This window comes from Abramis brama (genome assembly GCF_963993115.1).
Source record: "Abramis brama genome assembly, chromosome: 3".
Lineage (NCBI taxonomy): Eukaryota > Metazoa > Chordata > Actinopteri > Cypriniformes > Leuciscidae > Abramis > Abramis brama.
In genome coordinates this window covers 43,568,922-43,589,527 of record NC_139965.1, presented here as the reverse complement: position 1 = coordinate 43,589,527, position 20,606 = coordinate 43,568,922, and the positions used below count along the sequence as shown (strand labels likewise).

Here is a 20,606-nt window from a genome sequence, read left to right as displayed (position 1 = left end):
GATATTGAAGAAAAATGCGATAACACATTAAATAATGCGATATTCGATACGATAATGCTTAAAGTGTGTAAAATAAACTAAAATTTACCTAAATCTTAAATTTGATTATGAAAATAGTTTTCAAAAGCAAAGTGAAATTAACAGTATCGAATGTTTTGTTGGTGGCCATATTTTCTAAATTCTGTATGAGCCATCCTTAAAAGTCTAAACCTTTAGCAGCTTTCACTCTAAGATAGAAATGAAAATGTCATCACACATTAACAAACTGACAACAACCTACAAATTCTGTTCAGAAATGTTCTTTATTGTCAGCAAACTACATTTCAAAGATCCCTTGTATAGCACATAATGCATTTCAATCATTTGCGATAATCACTTTATAAATACAAATTAACTGATTTCAATTACATTGGTGTGATTATACTTTGAGGGGAATAATGGAAGTATCACCAAATAAAAAAGTCCCTGCTGTTTTATTTGATGGCTGCGTGAATGAGTTTTGAGCGTGTCTGTACGTGTCATTGTGCTTTCTGTTTCTCCCACTGCTCTGGTGTCAGTGTTTTCTGCTCGAATGCATGGATCTCTTTCAGCTCCTCAGCAAGGCAATTATTCACCATCCTACCAACAAACATAAACACAGACATTTATAAAAACATCACATGAGGTCAGTAAGTCTATTGATCCCAGCATGCCTGTTCCTCACAGCTTGCCTCCACAGATCCATCCTCTCTAAAGACAATACTCTTCCACATGACTTGGTCCTGTAAAAAGACCCAGATCATTCTGCTAAGCCTGCACATCTGCGTCCGTGTCTGAGGCACTATCAGACAGCTGGGACACTTGACCTTTGCACAACACTCTCCGCTGACAGCATCATTGATTCAATCAAACCATTTTTATTTCCATTTTCAGGTGTTCCGTACTTGGCTGAAACAGCATGCCAATTGTTTTCTTAAATGGCAATATCCACTACTGATATGAAATGCAACCTGCTTGCCACATAGCAATAAAATGAAAGCCCCACCCCCAAACACGATTCGACTGTTAGTCAACAATAGGCAAGATTTGACGATTCTGATTCGACTATGAAAATCCTTAGTCGGGGACACCCCTAGTAACAGGACAGTTTTGAGTGTCATTGTTTGTCTAGACCTGGTGTGCTGCTGGCGACTAACAGCAAACTCTTGCTTGTACTGTTTGTTAATTTTTTGTTCTTCCTTGTCATTTCTTATCTTAGCTTTAATTTTTGTTATTATTTACTTCAGTTACTATAAAGAGACATCCACTCTTGTATTGCATGTTTGTGCATTTTGGGGGTGGAGCAATGAAATGTGTTTGTTTGGGTCGTGTTCAACAATGTTTCTCAGAAATCGCTTACTGCACCTTTAACTTGAGAGATGAAATTCACACAGTGATTAGACATTTTTGTTCATTAATAAATGAAACAACAGGCATTAATCATTTGCATACATTTAACTTATTATATTAGTTCGTAAAGAGAGGTTCAAAAACCACACTGAAAATCTGGGATCAAAAATGTACTTCCCTGTGGTAAAAATCAAGTTTTAAATGTTGTTTATATGTCTATGTGGTGTTTTTAATATGCTTTAAACAAATCATGTGTACATTCATAAGTAAACAACATTTCTGAGTATTTTCTCCTTAAAACTGCAGTAAAAACGATACATAAAACGATACATAAAACACATTACCATTCTGATACATCGACTCGTAAACGAGACTGTATAATTAACTCTTCCACTTCTTCTGAATCAGTTTCTGGTTCAAACATTTATGACTGAATTAAACCAGTATTTCCACTTGCCATTGTGCAGTGTTTACTACGATAATGTTGACCGAGTGGATGAGGTATTCTGAGCTGGTGTGAGTGAGTGGAGGCGGGGACTAATATGCATATTCATGGATCCGTGTTTCCTAAATGAAGCAAGCCTTCATGCTATTTTAAGGCATGAATTATTTATTTATTTATTTTTTCACAGGAATATATCATAAATATATCATTTTGGTGAGAAAAAAAAAGATGTGCTTTAATGAATAAAATGTACTACAAAGTAGGGGGACTTTATCTAAAACTAGGATTTCGATTAAAACAAATATAAGTTACCGTATTATAGAATGAATAATAAATAAGATTCTGTACCTCTGAGTTACTAATATCATGTACATACATTTGTGACTGATCATGTGAACAAAGTCACACGTTCTTCCACTGAAGCACAAGATGCTCTTTGGATCATTCTCAAATCATGATCATCAGGTTATGGGCTACACACAATTGTGGAGTTCATGCAGCTGGAGTTCTGCTGTCATTAAAGAGAATGGGGGTACATTTTATTTTCAGATTTCAAACTGAAATTAAGATTGTAACGCGAACATTAAAAATGAACACTAAGTTACTAAGAAAGGAGAAAAATAGAAGCATTTTTTCTAGTGGTTTCAGTCTTTTGTATTTTATATGGATGAATGATTCTCTAGTGTCTAGTTCAAACGAATCGTGCGCAGCTGAAGAAGTAACTCACCTGTGTCTCTGCAACAATGCTTTTCCTTCAAACTGAGGGGATACAACAAGAACTTTAAAACTGGCAGCACATCTATTGGGAGACGTGTCTTCTACATCCTGAAAGAAAACGGATTCTGACTAAATGCACAGAGTTTACGTATTTTCGTTAATTAACTGTTGAAATGTGAAAAAGCAACAGCTGCCTGTTTTACATCGCACGTGTAAGTTACATGATCTGTAATTCATTCTTCATCTGGCTGTGCAGTTATTATTACATACCACGTGTATCGCACCAATCTCCGCGATCAGTTTTTCACGAATCAGATCTGGGGTGACTGACATATTTCCTGGGATAAAGGAAATATGCTTTGGTGACGACGACGTTTTAATAAACGCTGAGGTTAATGATATCAATATACAGTAGACAGCGTCGATCTCTTCTAATTATGCTGTAACTACCGGGTATGCCTTAGAAAGGAGGAGCTTAGTCATGTTACAGAGGCCACGCCTCTTCAAAAGAAATGACCAATCCATTTATCGAAGTGTTTACCAGAGTCATGCAAACTGGCCAATCAAAGCCGAGAATTTGGGGTCCTTGTTGTTATCGGTGTTCTCTTCATTTGCTTGATCGGAAAAGCCAAATAATTATATTGGAAGATGATCAAACCAAATTGAATCAAACCAGAAGGTCAAATCTTTACTTGTTAATAAGGTGAAGTATAACCATACATTCAACTTAATATTGTATTCGTTTAACAAGTGACTCCTGCATCGTATATTTGGTCAGGCCATACCCGGACATCTTTAACGGGCTAGTTTGAAACGAAAGAGCCACAAAACCAAAACATATGAATGTTTTGATGATTCAAGTGGAGAAGAAAAAGAACAGGCGCTCCGTTTTTAGTCTTTAACATGATGCCATATTTATTGATTTTAAATAAGAAGGTTAGATTATAGGATATAGTTATATCGCTTGAGATAACTAGTTGAAAGGTGCTGTATAAATGGTGAAATTGTTAAATATTGCCAAGTGATTTGAAAAGATGACATGTATAAGTTGGAAAGAAACGTCTCTACGTTACTAGCCCTCCCTCTGCAAAAGTGTTTGAGCTACTGTAGAAAAAAACAGGATGGTGGTAGAGGTGGAGAGTTTCTATGGCGTGTATATGCTGTACTGTACTAACCCGAAATTCAAGGGTAGAATATATATTGGCTTCACTGTGAACCCAGAGCGCCGTATCGGTCAACACAACGCAGGACGACACCGCGGAGGAGCCAAGAGAACCAGTGGCAGAGGACCGTGGTGAGATATCAGCTCAACATTTCACATTGCGAACAAATTACGACCAGATCTCTAAACAGAGATCTGTAGATCTGGTTCTGTAGTAAATGTACGTTTTTTTTATTCATTTTAAGGGAGATGGTTCTTATCATCCATGGCTTTCCATCTGATATTGCAGCTCTTCGGGTAAATATACTATTCTGTTTAAATGTGTTATATATTGTCTTTCATTTCCCCTTTGTACACAATTCTCTTCTGTATGCTTACTTTAAAGCTACACTATGTACCTTTTTGATAAAAGCAATGTTATTAACAAGAGAGTGCAGGGAAAGAAATATTCCATACCAAGCCTTTACTTTACCCAAATACTCTATAATAATGATTTATATTTTTAGAGTTCTTTGGACTGATGTCGTGGGAAATTGCATACATGCATTCTAGGCTGTGTCCGGAATCACTTACTTCCCTACTATGTAGTAGGTGAAAAACAGTATGTGACAAAAGAAGTATGTCCGAATTCACAGTACTCATTAAAGAGTCGTCAAAAAGTACCCGGCCGGATGACCTACTACTTCCAGCGAGATTCTGAAGTGTGCATATGATGGACACTTTACTATTCCATGAGGCCACGGGAGAGGATTTATGAATGACAGTGAAGTGACGTTGACGCAGATAGGTCACATCATGTCAGTGACAACATGGCGAATGTAGTACGTCCGGATTGCATTCACAAAATACACATTCATAGTATAGAGAACATACTTTTTTAGCGCTGGAAATGTAAGTGCTTATTTAAAATAAGTACCTACTCAACTACAAATGCAGCCAGAGTAATATCTGTAGACAGAGAGGCCCTGTCCCAAATTAAAACCTAAGCCTTCGCATTCTTGTTCCGAGTACACACTCCTTTTTTTCTTGTTTAACGGCGGGTTACATCCAGCTTATTGGTGCGTTACCGCCTACTCGGCTCCGTAGTGTGGACCTTTCCCACCAACACACAAACACAAGCTCAATCAGCTAAAGAAACTAATTTTTTTTTATTAATTTTTTTTACCTTGGCTGCATCCAAAATTGTATTCTTCCCTATTATATAGTATGCGAAAAACAGTATGAGACAAAAGAAGAATGTCCGAATTCAAAGTACTCATAAAAGACCATGCAAAAAGTACCCAGATGACCTACTGTTTCCAGCGAGATTCTGAAGTGTGCATATGATGGGCACTTTACAATCCCATGAGGCCACGGGAGAGGATTTATGAATGACAGTGAAGTGACGCAACTGACTCTTGATAGTTCACATTATAAGGGCAACATGGCGGGTGGTGTAATTGGGCTTTACATTCATACTATATAGGACATACTTTTTTAGTAGTCACAAAGTAATTGTTCATTTTCGGACACAATTCTTGAGTCCATACTTTCGTGACGTAATGGTGCTTTGACTGTTGGGTAGAAGTCTGCTGCGGAGCTCACATCAGCGCCGCCTCGGAAAAAGTGTACATCAGGGTCACTTGTTGTGCACAAACTGGCAGTAATTAAATATGTTAAATAATACAAATATAATCTTGCCAATTCAACCACACCAATAAGCAAAAATGACTAGATAAAACATAAAGTGTGCCATTTCGGACAGGGCCAGAAAAGTAGCTGTGGCTGTGGGTTGTGTGAAGTTAAATGTTACAGAAAAATTGATAATGAATCATTTAAAACCCGCTCTGATAAGATGATTTGTATCCATGTGTGTACACTGGTGCCTCGAACCACATTCACAGTTGAAGAACAACCAAAACAATGTTTATACTTCTGCAAGACGCATTCAGTTTTATTGATTTTTAACCGCTAAAGTTAGGTAGTGTGTGTGGCATTAATAATAATGGTAACACTTTACAATAAGGTTCAGTAGTTAACATTAGTTTATTTAGTAACTAACATGAACTAACAATGAGCTATACATTTGTTACGGTATTTGTTAATCTTTGTTAACGTTAGTTTATAAAAATCCAGCTGTTCATTATTTGTTCATGTTAGTTCACAGTGCATTAACTAATGTTAACAAGATTTTAATAAAGTATTAGTAAATGTTGAAATTAACATTAACCAAGATTAATAAATACTGTATGTGCAGTTCATTATTAGTTTATTGTAAAGTGTTACCATAATAATAATAATACAAAAATTTTCCAAACTGATTGATTCATATAATTGTATAAGAGTAATGAAAATAATTTAGTGAAAATGACAAATTGAACAGTAAAACATCCAGACACATTACAGTAATAACCATCATCTTTCCTCTGCTAGTTCGAGTGGGCATGGCAGCATCCGCACACCTCTCGTCGCCTGTCCCATGTTGCCCGGCGCAGCCGTAAAGAGTCCAGTTTGCAGTTCCACTGGCGTGTGGTGTCAAACATGCTTCGGGTGGCGCCGTGGAATCGACTCCCCCTCACCGTGCGCTGGCTAAAGCAGGAGTACCGGATGGATTTTGCCCCTGTGCTGCAGCCTCCTCTGCACATTCCTCTAGCGTTTGGCTGTGTTCGCGCTAAGAGGAAACCGCAGCAGGAGTGTGAGGAGCAAGAGGAGAGACAGGTGGAGCGGTGTGTGTTGTGTGCGGTGTTTGTTAAGGTTAGTTTCACTCTGCTTTCAAAGTGGTTTTAAATAAACCAGCTCAAAATGTTGCAGGAATAACTGTCTCAATCCTTTTTTTCTTTTTCTTTTTTTTGGTGACTTCAGGCTGTGGATAGATTATCTTGTTTTCACCCTTCCTGTCATATGGTTTGTCATCTGATTTGCCTGGCTAAACACTTTCTGAAGGCAGACCCTTCCCACCTACTTCCTGTCGAGGGAAAGTGTCCTGGCTGTCATCACTCTGTGCTGTGGGGGAGTTTAATACGCCATAAAAACGGCTGTTTTGGTGATTTGGAAGAAATTACCTCGTCCTCATCTCAGGTCAGCTTTAATATGGTATCAGAGTGTTTTAAATGAATAGTTCACTTAAAAATGAAAATTCTGTCATAATTTACTCACCCTCAAGTTGTTTCAAATCTGTATGAATTTCTTTTTTCTGCTGAACACAAAAGAAGATATTTTGAAGAATGTCAGTATCCAAACAGTTGATGGACCCCATTGACTTCCATAGTATTTTTTTCCTACTATGGAAGTCAATGGGGTCCATCAACTGCTTGGTTGATGGAGAAAAAATAAATTCATACAGGTTTGCAACAACTTGAGGGTGAGTAAATTATGACAGAATTTTCATTTTTATGTGAACTATGCCTTCAATATGTGTTGTCAATAAATGTAACCATTTCATTAAAACCCCAACATGGATTGAAGTTATTACAAACATATTTTCAGTTATGTTACAGAGATGTCAGATATAGATAGTGATGCATGACAGTTAAAGTTATTAAAAACTGTACTTGGAGTCAAGTGAAAGCTGCAGCTTTTAGTGAGACAAGTTAAAGAACTGATGTAACTCACTAATTGTTCTTTATTCTTTTAAACAGAATCATTGGACAGATGAACTACAGTTGTGAAGAAAATGTGATGCAGCCATTTCTGCATTTTGAGAAGTAATCATTGGACTGGATAATAACAGCTCATTAAGGTCAAGGCATCTGTACATTCTAAGAACTGTGGAATTAACAAGGATACACAATGTGATGAAGCATTTAACTCAGTTGACCTTTTGAAATAAAAGGATCTTCAGACATATTTTAAAATATGAAATAAAACATTTTAATTCAGCAATAATAATTGTTACAACATTGTAAGCTCAGTCATGCTGAGAATAATGACTGAATTTTTAAATGTGGTTATTTTTTATCTGAAATCATGTGTGGTTATATTTATTGAACAATAAATCATTGAATTTGTGTGTGTGTGTGTGTGTGTGTGTGTGAAGCATTATTTTTTCCCTATTCCTTGGTTGCAATGTTGAATTATCACTCAAAAAAAATTTTATTTGTATGGTTAAACAAGATGGAAACAGATGAACATTAGTAAGAATCCATAAGCCGTGAGGATGATTATTGGCTGAAGAGTGAAATGTGTAAACTGCAGCTCAGTAGCTTTTTATTATTGCTTGTTTTAATCGAGTAGTACAACTACTAGCGAGTTTGAAGCGGAATTACCTGTGCATTATGTCTGAAAGCAGTCATAACAGTTCTCAATTATTATCATTTTTGTAATGCTGATGATCAGTGCCATTGGCGGGACAGAAACACACTAAAAGTCAATAACGGTTGTGCCCACAATATAGATTATAAAGACATCACTGGAGCAATAATAATTAAATGATATCTGCCTGTACATTCAATTGACAAGGTGATTATATTCAAAGGATTTTATATATTTTAGGTATAAAATACATTTCATACTGAATGTAAAAGAAAGTTAATTTAAATTACATGATAAAAAGTGATGGAATTTTAGAAACAGATGTTAAACTAAATATGTTTCATAAAATATTGAGTTTAAATTCACAGTAATTGTTAGTGAAGGTTTAAAAGAATAATTGCATTGCTTTCTAAAAAATAATTGTACTGCTACTTAGATACTTTTCATGGAAATCAATGTGTTACATTACTTTTTCTCATCTGTGCTGGGCTTTCTTGCTTGTTTTTTGATTAAAAAAAGTTTTGGCAAATGTAAAGGCCCTTTCACACCAAAAGTGCAAATTCATGCCTGTACAGTAGAGGGTACAAGCTCAAACAAACCTTTCAGATGTGCTGCCATTATGGATTGCAATAAAGTAAGATTAAATACATAAAGTATATTTGTATTATTGAACATTTAATTACTGCCCGTTTGCATTTCACTGTTTTTATTCATTTTGAGGAATACTGAATCTGCTTTTAGATGAGTAAAGTTAGATGAGTAAATGCATGCTCACATTTAGACTACAAAAACCATCATGTTGCGCACACAACGCCTCTGCACCTCACTCCCGATTCCTCTCAGCAGGCGGACAGGAGAAGTGTCAGTCAATAAATGGGAAAACAAAGTAACTTGCGTAGCTTCTTTGAAAAGTAACTCAGATATTTTGTTGTAAATGTTAAAGTAATGCACTACTTTACTAGTTCCTTGAAAAAAGTAATCTGATTCCGTAACTCAAGTTACTTGTAATGCGTTACTTATCCCCAACACTGTTCACAGATACCTGAAATGTATAAAACTGATCATTCAATTCTGATACACATGTTGAACCAACAGTGGTTATATGTTGTGGATATATATTTTTCCAGGCTCTGAAGGTCTTATCACTGAAACTGTCCTCACCTAGGATCTGGAGGTCTGTTAACCGTGATTACCGGCTGAAAAAAAAACACAATGAGTGAGTTTTCATATCTTCCAAAACAGCATCTTACAACATGATCTACAGTTTGAGTTTTCACAGGGTCTTACCACACTAGACACGGGAGAGCAGCACTGAATGACCTTGCAGCAGTACGCAGCTAAAGTGGCAGAAAGGACAATATGGACTGCCAGCACCAGCTTTTGTAATGCTCGGTAATTTTCAATTGCAATCTGTGGGTAAAAAGATCAAAAAGTCAGTTATTTATATAGCACTTTATACAATACAGATTGTTTCACAGTAGCGACCAGGGAAATAACAGCACTGATACTGCACAATTCTTCAGCTGAAGATGTATGTAAAGCAGCATTAAAAAGACATTAGTGTCATTATTCAGCTCAATTTAGTTTAATGTCGATTTAATTTAGTGTAATTGTATCAAAGTTCATCAGTTAGGAAACTAACTCAATTCAAAAATCAGCATGGATTAAGAGAACTAACATGTAGCTGTTACTTACTCTTAAATGTGTACATATTGAGGATTCTTCTTCAGACCAACAATGATATAATACCATTTGGTAAACACTTAAGTTCATGAAAATGCAGATCACACCGGCCAAACAGGCCACGACCTGCATTCCTAAACAGGCTTTCAGCTGGAAACATAAAAAAAAATACAAACAGTGTAATTGGATGCACCAAAACAAGGGAATTCTACATGCTTGGTGACCAAAAGTTTATTTTTCCTTATTGAATAAATAAAATAGTTTATGACAAATATACATGTTTTTATGTGTCTGGCAAAACGTTATGATCTGAAAACTTACAGTTGGGAGATGAAGATTCTGTGCAGCTATAGCCAGACTTCCAGCGATAAGTATCTACAAAAGGGAAATATCAGGACATATTATATATTGTGTCCTTAGAAAACATTCAGATTTTAGCCCTTGACTTTTCTCTCTTATTACACATTTTCAGGTTGACCTTGTTTCAAAATAGTTTTACTGACTGTAAACTGCTGTATTGGATATGATTTGGAAAGGCACAGTTTCCTTTATAACATCCCATGTTCAGCAAAACAATGTCCAGGGTACACTTTGAGGCCCTCCAAAACAGCATTGCGTCAATAACAGCATATTTAATTAATAGTTTTGCGTTTCAGAACAGTTTTACCTGTACATTTTTGCTGAAAAACTATTACCTTGAAAAAGAAAGCTGCTAACAAATGGCTAAGAGGGGACATTAAACGTCATCACAGCCCAAACAGGAAAACCAGTGTGAAGCTAACTTTTGGGTTGGCCTACAAAAATACATAATCACTGCAGCACTCAGCATGGCTTGACATAAGGACTGCCCAATGGTCCGTCCATCCAGCGCGAAAACAGTTGAGAAAGAAAACACGTATTATTTTGGATCAGTGCATTAGCTCTTAAAGTGACAGCAGCCTAATATACTTGCTGCTGTTTGTGTCCTTAATGTAAATTAAACACTGCTCTTGACTGAATGACTCTTGCAACTTTAATAAGGATTAATCCTATTATCCAATACTATTCCTGCAATACCAGTGGCTGCTTTTTATTGATTTTTAGGCCTACTTAATTTGTATCACCTATTTATCCACACATTTAGGCATTCATTAATTCATCGATTTCTCAATTGATTGAATGGCCCAATGTTTTTATAGTGGAAAAACAAACGAAATGAAATGATTCTGTTAAATGTGAAGTGTAGGCCTACTTACTGTCATGGAGGTAATAATGCCACTCACTGTCCCCTCAATGTCCACTGTCCAACTGTACAAGTCATCTAAATGTAACACGGAGGTCACAGATGTTAAAAACACAGCCAACGCAATCTGCGTTACCTGTAATGAACCACAAAAACATTTACAAAAATTTGTCATGGGTGTATAATATATATATATATATATATATATATATATATATATATATATACAGGGGCGTAGTTTGTGGGGGGGTTAGGGGGGTTATCTCCCCCCCAATATTTCAATCTATGCATTACAACCCCCCCAATATTTATACCATGATCACAATATCAGGAGGCATACCCAAACTTCAACCCCCCCAATGTTCAAACCAAATCTACGCCCTTGTATATATATATATATATATTATATATTATATAATATATATATATATATATATATATAGAGAGAGAGAGAGAGAGAGAGAGAGAGAGAGAGAGAGAGAGAGAGAGAGATTATAGCCTGACATTTGTACTGTAAAAAAAAACAAAACAAAAAAACACTATAACCACAATTCTGCAATTGTTGTTACACTTAACCATTCTAAAATGAGAATCTGACACACAAAAAAAGTTTACTACAGTTATTCTGTACAGTTAGTCATTTTTCACATCAATGAAAAAAGGTTTGTCAGCGGTTAAGTTGTAAAGTACACGCACTCCTAGTATTTTGGGTTCAGCCTCCAGGTATTTTTGTTTTTGATTGGGGTTTTTCTGAAATCGGATGTCCAAAATCTCTCCGGGGTTCCGATCTTCTCCAGACTCCATCTGCGGTTCATCTGTCGACGACAGTTTCATGATTAAAGTTATTAATACACTTATATTTATAAACATATAGAGAGATAAAGCTAAAATCGCCACACTCATATTAGTTTTGATTCAATTCAGTAGCATAAATAAATCTATAAATCTGTGAATTTCATAGAGGGAGAGGAAACCCTTTTTGGATGAATTCCGGAGCATTCCTAACAAAATGAAGCGGGAAAAAATAACTCGCAGAAATATGAAAATAAACGTAGCCTACCTGCCATTTTGCTGATCCCCTAGCTAAAGCGGCAGCCTAAATTCTTGCGAAAATACTTGCAACTTGCAATAACTTTACTTTCTCTACGCACTTATCTCTTCTGTTTTGGAGTGAATTGGTCCCGCCCCGTTACGAAATCGAGTTCTTCAAGAACATCTGAAAACAGTTAGTCAGCTGACAGCAGCCCCGATACTAGCCTAATATAAACCCGAAAAGCATCTACTTAAATGTATGACCCTTACAAAAAAGGAGCATATTCAAGTAGCCTATGCTATTATAAACTACGTATTTTAAACTAAAAACAAGAAAGTATAGGCCTACTTTCAGTCTACTTTTTATGTAGGCTACTCCTCAGAAATTGCACTTAGCCTAAGTGCACTCCTGGGCAAAAGAAAAACAAACAAACAAACAAACAAAAAGAAGAAGAAGAAAAAGACCAAAATCACAATGCACTAGCTTAGGCTACTTAAAAAGCCATGTCTCAGAATTATTATTTATTTTTATTTTTTTTTTAGTTTGAAGTGTAGGCTATTACAGTTTAGCACCATGCAGTTTACATAGGCTACTGTCTTATAAACTTATATGTTTTGGCATCCAATAGCCTACAATAGATCTGATGTTTAAAAATATTGATTCATGTATAAAGAAAAAGTAGCCTTTACTATGCAGTATAAAACTACTAAACTTGTAGTTTACTGAGAGTATACTTTAATTAAACAAAAAAATTGTGCTACAAGTATTTGACTAGTAAATTATCAGTTGCTTATATAGGCCTACCTATAAGCTAAATTTACTTGTAGTCCAGTTGCAGTACAAACGAAAAACTTAGTTGTAGACTAGTTTGTGTACTCTAAGTTTACTACTGTTACACTAAAAAGTGGGCCAGTTTAGTCCCAAGTAGTATTGAAACAGTACACTTACACGTATACTATTCATATTAGAATACAGTACTTAAAAATTGAACTTGAAGTATACTTATTTTTTGTTAGTATAATAAGTAGGCCTATACGTATTCACAGTTGTTCAGTCTGATGGCTTTCGTGATCAAACTTTGTGTTCATTTAAATGAGGTACATCAGGAAAATCATTATTATTATTTTTTTCATATTCATCAACCCATTCTCTTTGAGACCATAGCCACTTTTAAAATGTACTCTTTCCTCTCTATTCCTCATTATGTGAATTTTGTAGAAATAAAATAAAGAAAAAGCTCTAAATGCAATTCATTGACATATATACAGCGGGGGAAATAAGTATTGAACACGTCATCATTTTTCTCAGTAAATATATTTCCAAAGGTGCTATTGACATGAAATTTTCACCAGATGTTGGTAACAACCCAAGTAAGCCATACATACAAAGAAACAAACAAAAATAAGTTCAGAAATTAAGTTATGTGTAATAATGTGAAATGACACAGGGAAAAAGTATTGAACACATGAAGAAAGGGAGGCGCAAAAAGGCATTGAAAGCCAAGACAACTGCTGAAAACTTACAGTAATTAAAAAGCAATCCAGCCCCCTGTCAGTGGAAATTAATAACAGCTGGTTCAGTCCCAAATGATGGCCTACAAAAAGGTCTCATTGCCAAGGTGTCACACAAGACACATCTCATGATGGGTAAAAGCAAAGAGCTGTCTCAAGACCTTCGCAACCTAATTGTTGCAACACATAATGATGGCATTGGTTATAGGCGCCATTCTAAGCTTCTGAATGGTCCAGTGAGCACTTTTGGGGCCATAATACGGAAGTGGAAAGACAATAATTTCACCATAAATTTGCCTCGACCAGTGCTTCTCGCAAGATTTCTGATAGAGGAGTGAAAAGAATAATCAGAAGAGTTGTCTAAGAGCCAACACCAAGTTGTATGGTGTTTTTAGGGTAATGTGCACAGCCATTTCTCCTCCAAATATGGTGTGTATTATGGCATCCAAACAGTTCAATTTTGCTCTCATGTGACCACACTATATTCTCCCAGTATTTCACTGGCTTTTCCAAATGTTGTGCAGCAAACTTTAAATGAGCTTCAACATGCTTTTTTTTCAGTAATGGAGTCTTGCGTGGTGAGTGTGCATACAGGCCATGGCGGTGGAGTGCATTACTCACTGTTTTCTTTGAGAACACAGTACCTGCTATCTGCAGGTCTTTTTGAAGCTCTCCACAAGTGATCCTTGGCTCTTGGACAACTCTTCTGATTATTCTTTTCACTCCTCTATCAGAAATCTTGCGAGGAGCACTGGAGGAGCACCTCCCTCCTGTGGAGCACCTCCCTTTCTTCATGTGTTCAATACTTTTTCCCTGTGTATTTTCACATTATTACACATAACTTAATTTCTGAACTTATTTTTGTTTGTTTCTTTGTATGTATGGCTTACTTGGGTTGTTACCAACATCTGGTGAAAATTTCATGTCAATAGCACCTTTGGAAATATATTTACTGAGAAAAATGATGACGTGTTCAATACTTATTTCCCCCGCTGTATATATATATATATATATATATATATATATATATATTTTTTTTTTTTTTTTTATAAAAGATTACTGAATCATTGCACTGTCACTTTTAAAGTTGCATTCTTTTTACAGAGCTAAACTAGCAAATAATCTGTTTAATTAAAATGAAATATGATGGGATGTTTAAATGAAATAAACAGCTGGCTATTCTACAAACAATATTATTCGGTTTGTTTTGTTTTTGTTTACTGTAGCATTTAACTGTTTGAAAAGGATAATAATAATTTAAAAAAATAACACCATCTTGAGAGGTAGTTTTTATTTTATTTTATTCCAAAGAGCATCACAAGGCATTCACACATACAGCCGTTCACACACAAACACCTTCAATAAATGTTTCAAACACAAATGTACATTTACCTTCATCATATATAAATTATAAAAATAGAAACTTAGAATACAACATATCTGTACATCAGTTAACATTTATTTATTCAGAATAAGCAAACAAAGAGTATGTAACACTAACTGATCTGTTTTTTATTTTATTTTTTCTGTTTTTTTTATTTTTTTAATGAATATTAACATAAAAACCATTGCGGACAAGTCTAACTACAGCATATTTATTAAGGGTCATTAAGAGGGTGAATGCTTGTTATAAACTATCACCTTAAACTCAAAAGAAGATCAGGATTTTGTGAAAGAGAAATTTATGGGGTTAAATGTACCTGTTTTTATTATTTTATTGAACGCTGACAACGAGATCTATTCAGAAGACAAGATGTATATAATCCAGAGTGTTACCTTCACTTTGCTTGACATAATGTTACAAATATTTGTTTTACAAAAATTACAAAATAAATAAATGGAGAACGTAAGGTAGATCCAAGTTATTCTACTGGAAAATGGCAGGATATGGCAGGATATGGTTGTCCAACATTTAAGATGGCAGAGGGACTGAACCCCCTCTAGTGGTGAAAAGAGAGAATAAAAACACGTTTAAAAGACCTTTCTCACATTTTCTTTTATATTCACAGATATTTACATACTCCTGCAACAGGCATCATTATGGCTACATTTATAGAACACTCTTTGTACTAGGAGTGCTTTAGGTAACGCCGTAGCCCCTGATCATATTATAACATATCTGTAGCTCCGTATTCATGGCTACTTTGTCTCATGCACTTTAGTGGGGATAAATATACCTTCAAACGGCACATTCTCTGTCCTTAAAGGGAAACTCAAAACAATCAAACATTTCCTTCACACTTCGTTTCCGTTTTGACAATTTCATGCTAAACGATTTAAAGCGACATCATCACCATCGTCTTGTGGTCCTTCGTCTGTGCAGATTATTATGAACAGAACATGCTACATCTGGTCCCTATACAGATGGCAGTGGTTTGACACCACAAAACATGTGGTTGGTTTATTTCGCAGTGGACAAATAAAGTCCAATTCTCACCATCTGCTATCAGTTCACAGGTTCGACATGCTCTCTCCTACTGAGAGAAGATCGCTAAATAGCTTTGTTACTCATTTTCTCTCTCCATTAAAGGGTTAGTTCACCCAAAATTGAAAATTCTGTCAGTAACTACTCACCCTCATGTTGTTCAAACCCCGTAAGACTTTTGTTCATCTTCGGAACAAAAATTACGATATTTTTGATGAAATCTGAGAGCTGTCTCACTCCTTCATTTTTTTTCCCAATTTCCATTATTGGGCGAACTAACCCTTTAAGACTTGGGCACTATAGGTCAGGACCGGATCATGGTCCCATGAGGGCACACTCTTTGGCGGTCCATTTTAGTCATTATTTCCATATATCTTTCACCAAGGGGCCCAAGGAATCAGCTCGTACTGAATGTTCTGAGGGCCCCTTTGTGCCCCTTTCCCTGGCAAGGACCCTATAATCCAGCCATGCCATAGGCCACAGTACCTCTTTATCTATAAGGCAAAAAAAAATCATGTTTCCAGTATCTCCGTCATTCAGTCATTATTTGCTGCTGTGAAGCATCAGTCACAGAGCCCTTTTTGGTGACAAATCAAATCATTTTACTTCAGTAATCGGCCCAGGATGAGCAGATTCTTCACGGCTTTGCACTGCTCAGGTCTGCGGATCTTTTGGACTTTTGAATCCTTAAAGAGGAAACAGACCAAGCAACTACAGACTTACACACACAGATGCAAAGACCGTGTACTGTATGTCCGTGTGTGCGCGCATGGCTTTGAGGATGGTACACAAAAGTGCTATAAGAAACGCCCGCTCGTGGTTCCGCCCATCCGTCTGATCAAACACATGCAAAAACAGTAGGATAGACACAGATCTACACAGCATGTTATGTACACAGGAGTGAAAGGACTGGTTGGTGATGTTATGGAGTAGTAGAGGAGTCAGTCGTGTATGTGCTTCTTTGTGTAACTGCGCATTGTTAATCGTATATTTGGAATGTGTATCAGTTTCTTTGATTGTCTGCTTTCCTCTTCTCCTCCAGCCCTCCATCTGTGTTTGTGAGCCTTTCACAGAGTTTAGTTTCAAAGATCACATGTGTGCCAGTCATCATATCGAGCTTTCTTCGCACTGTGCCAGTGGTGCTCCTCTTAGGCAAGGCATTTTAGAAAACTCCTCCTCCAACTCACTAAGCACCTCCCCTAGTCCCTCCTCCTCTCCATCTGGCCCCGCCCTTTCTCTACCATCCAGCTCCTCTGCCAGGTTCACAGCTGACTCCTGCAGTTTCAGTCCACTTGTGTTGGTGTAAACATGCCTGCCGTTGTGCCCACCCGTGTGCATACTGTGTCCGTTAAGCGTCCCGTTCCTTTTCTCTGTTAACGGAACAGCCTCCGACAACAGACTGGCGCTGCTTGGAGACTGCGGCGTGTCTGTTGAAGGAAGCAAGTCCCGTCCCTTTTCCGATGTGGACGACGAGTGCCCGCCCCCTCTCATGCCACCTTGCCGTTTGTAAATTAGAAACAATAGGATGACACCCAATACAAAACCTATGACGAAAAAAATGATGTGCGAGGCCAGGAAGTGTCGGTTACCCGCAATGGCCACGTTCTCCTCCATGCTGGGGTTTTCAAGGGTCAGTTGGTACTCGGCTTTGCGACAGGGTGGCTGATCTCTGCCCACTTCATCACATAGGCACGTGTATGTGCCCAGGCTCTCCGCTGTGACCTGCACCTCCAGGTCATAGTTGTGGCGGCGGGTGTGACTGCCAGGGGGATTCTCCCAGCGGCAAGGACGAGGAGACACCTGCACACACGAAAGCAGGACGCGCAGACCCTCTTCCACACGCATTTCAATTACAGGTGGAGAACAAAGACCTAAAGTTACAGAGAAAAAGTGGGACACAGATGATTAGGTCACAATTCGTTTTTATTGCAAAAAAAATGTAAATGCCAAAGACCCGCAATATAATGACCCCCTTTCTCTCTATCTCTCTATATATTTTTTCACCAAGGCTGCATTTATCTGATCAAAAATACAATGAAAACTACAAAAATTGTGAAATATTATTACAATTTAAAATAACTGTTTTCTATTTTAATATATTTAAAAATGTAATTTATTACTGTCATGGTAAAGCTGAATTTTAAGCAGCCATTATTCAGCGTATATATATATATATATATATATATATATATATTGAATCCAATATTACATTTTCATTCCATTTAATTGGTAGAAAACTTTTCATAATCAAGCAACAAAAGGTAAATGTGTGGAGAATGTGGTGTATAAAGATACTACACAAATGCAAACTATTCTTTAAGAATGAGAGATGAACATACATTAAATAAAAAAATTCATTTCTGAGAGTCATTTCTGCTTTTACTCCATTTAGCCTGCTCAAGTGTATTTACTGAAAAAATATTTATAGTTCATTTATACACACTGAGATGAAATTATTGTCTTTGTTGCCACAGTGACAGACAGTCTAACTTACCTTCACCTTTGTTGCATTGCCTGACCAAATCTTCTGATTCTACCACTTCACCCACCCTGAAACATAAATGTAACTATGTGACGAACAAGGAAGAAGGACAACGAACAAAGGAAAAGCCAACTGCTTCTGTGTCTCCTCATATGTCTTTATGTGAATATGTGTTTGTGTGCAGCATACTTCGCCATAGCACAAGCTCCCTCTTTATTCCTCCATACGCAGCCAAGGCCTCGGGCACGTGCACACACCTCGCAGGTAGAGTACAGAGAACAACCCACTATGGGTACCTTCACCAGAGAGAGAGGAGATCCCACCAGAGCCTCATCCTACAGCAGAGACACAGAGGGTCAGTTGTACATTCAGAGGAGTATCTTTAAGTTAAAGATGCACTATTGTTTTATAGCACAAAAAACTACAATTAAACAATATAAAAACTGCATGTTATTACTTTGTATAGCAATATGTTATTCACTGGCTCCTGTGCAGAAAACAGGGGGACTTCTTCAATAAGAGTTGCATTTGGACCAACTACAGCAACTTTGTGTAGCTCTCCATGATCTATAAATACACACACATGTATATAAACCACACATTATTAAACTGAATCAAGCATTTTAATCCACACTCGGGTGACAATAAATTACTCAACTGTTTAATCTCTCTTACCTGTTCCAAGGTGCAAAACAGTGGCTGTTTGTTGCTTCGTGTCACTGGAGGGCGTTATTAAGGTAACGGCAAGTTTAGTGTATGTGATGCCATTTCTGATCATTAATGGTGCCGCCACCACACTGTTCTCCATGAGCGGGTGATCACGCGTGAACGTCAGCACTTTATCAGGCAGCTTCAGGGAGGACTCAAAGCCCTGCTCCTTCAGAGCACTATTCAAACACTGAGTGATAAAAGAAGAGAGGAAATAGATTATTACAGATTTAAAGCCGACAGTAATGATACTGAGTGAAACATAATGCTAGCAACTCGAAGGTCAAGGGGTTCATTTCTCCTTGTGAACACAAATACTGATAATATATATACCTTGAACACTACTAGTTACTTTGGATTAAAGTGTCTACCAAATACATAAACATAAAGGCTGGAATACACTACACAACTTGAAAATCTGTACAGATTTTAAAACACTAGATATCATACACTTGCTGACTTTGTAATTGGTTACAGAGAAAAATGGCATCATACACTAAAAGACTGAGGATCAAATTCTATCACACTATCAAGTCATTCCAAACACATCAAACTCACACAGAAACATGCGCCTCCTTAATAGGCGACGCATGACAGATACAAAAAACATGGATGTACAGTACAGGAACTGGATGTACAGTACAGGAACTGACTGCAGCAGTTGTTGTAGCGACTTAGCTCAAACAAAACAAATCAAGCCAAACGCATGTGGATGCGTCTTGGGTAGGTATATGTGGTCAGTCACACATAAATATGGCCTTTACAGATTGCAACGGGAACGGTCAGTGGCTTTATAGTCAGTTAGGTGTGTCATATACTACAATATGTGTTCTAAAATTGGCTTAAAATATCAAACATAGATGAAGTCTGAGGCCGTGCTCATTATACACTACATGAATTTTTGAGAAATCTGTCTACTTCGGCTGCCCAAAATCTGCAGACTGGTTATGACTTTCAGCAACTAGCATGGACTCCACTAGGCTGCAAATCAGGGCAAAAATCTGAGCAAAAGTCAAGTAGTTTATTCCAGCCTTACAATGTGTAGATTACATGCATTTTTGTATTATAGTATAGCATTGCATTGTTTTGCATTGTATTGTAGTATATATTGCACAATATTACATAGTATGGTACTGTACTGTATGTATTGTAAAAGACTGCATTATATAGTATAGAATATCACGGTACAGTATAGACTAGTATTGTACTGTATTTCATAGAGTAGAATGGCTTAGTACTGTATATAGTGTATCATATAATGTTTTATTATGTGATATAGAATAGCATATAGTATAGTACTGCATTGTACTATATGTATTGTATCATCTAATAAACTGAAATTGAATGATAAGGTCCAATGTATAGTATATCGTAATAATGACCATACAGTATTGTATTCCCCTTATATTGCAACGGATGTATTTTTCATTTTTCTTTGAATGTGTGAGACTTTTGATTCATTAGCCGCTAAAGGTAAATAACTACAAGAATAACAAAGTGTAGTAAATGGTAAAACTATCTGCACTACAAACCAGTATGTTTATAATTACAACACATTAAGAGAATATGGTAAGAAATACCAGTCCACAATTTCAAGCTTTTTTTTTGCAGCTAAAAATA

The 20,606-nt window shown here is 36.7% G+C and overlaps 4 protein-coding genes across 6 annotated transcripts in view; 1 reads left to right on the top strand and 3 right to left on the bottom strand.

The window, feature by feature from the left end:
• Positions 1-283: 283 nt before the first annotated feature.
• On the bottom strand, positions 284-3,002 carry LOC311080133 (bolA-like protein 2). The gene is made up of 3 exons (XM_084109904.1): positions 2,801-3,002; positions 2,541-2,638; positions 284-618 (listed from the first exon to the last, which is right to left on the bottom strand). Exons 1-3 carry the CDS (start codon positions 2,861-2,863, stop codon positions 519-521), a joined length of 261 nt encoding a protein of 86 aa, XP_083966030.1. The 5' UTR covers positions 2,864-3,002; the 3' UTR covers positions 284-518.
• Positions 3,003-3,362: 360 nt separating this feature from the next.
• Positions 3,363-7,678, top strand: slx1b (SLX1 homolog B, structure-specific endonuclease subunit). Its single transcript, XM_084109024.1, has 5 exons — positions 3,363-3,824; positions 3,938-3,989; positions 6,105-6,425; positions 6,534-6,749; positions 7,310-7,678. The coding sequence occupies exons 1-5, from the start codon at positions 3,652-3,654 to the stop codon at positions 7,337-7,339; spliced, it is 792 nt and encodes a 263-aa protein (XP_083965150.1). The 5' UTR covers positions 3,363-3,651; the 3' UTR covers positions 7,340-7,678.
• On the bottom strand, positions 7,518-12,020 carry LOC311079517 (uncharacterized protein). The gene is made up of 7 exons (XM_084109025.1): positions 11,888-12,020; positions 11,524-11,642; positions 10,841-10,963; positions 9,927-9,980; positions 9,618-9,755; positions 9,210-9,332; positions 7,518-9,118 (listed from the first exon to the last, which is right to left on the bottom strand). Exons 1-7 carry the CDS (start codon positions 11,892-11,894, stop codon positions 9,080-9,082), a joined length of 603 nt encoding a protein of 200 aa, XP_083965151.1. The 5' UTR covers positions 11,895-12,020; the 3' UTR covers positions 7,518-9,079.
• Positions 12,021-14,916: 2,896 nt separating this feature from the next.
• The window catches only part of sema4f (sema domain, immunoglobulin domain (Ig), transmembrane domain (TM) and short cytoplasmic domain, (semaphorin) 4F), an 80,934-nt gene continuing 75,244 nt past the window's right edge, over positions 14,917-20,606 (bottom strand). For 2 of the 3 annotated variants that reach the window (XM_084109126.1, XM_084109127.1), the window contains exons 10-14: positions 18,954-19,176; positions 18,736-18,845; positions 18,468-18,613; positions 18,291-18,346; positions 14,917-17,667 (exon numbers count right to left, since the gene is read on the bottom strand). In XM_084109126.1, the coding sequence (XP_083965252.1) occupies positions 16,904-17,667; positions 18,291-18,346; positions 18,468-18,613; positions 18,736-18,845; positions 18,954-19,176 (1,299 nt within the window). In that variant the 3' untranslated portion in view covers positions 14,917-16,903. The remainder of the gene's footprint in view (positions 17,668-18,290; positions 18,347-18,467; positions 18,614-18,735; positions 18,846-18,953; positions 19,177-20,606) is intronic. The other variant, XM_084109128.1, reaches the window with a different exon arrangement.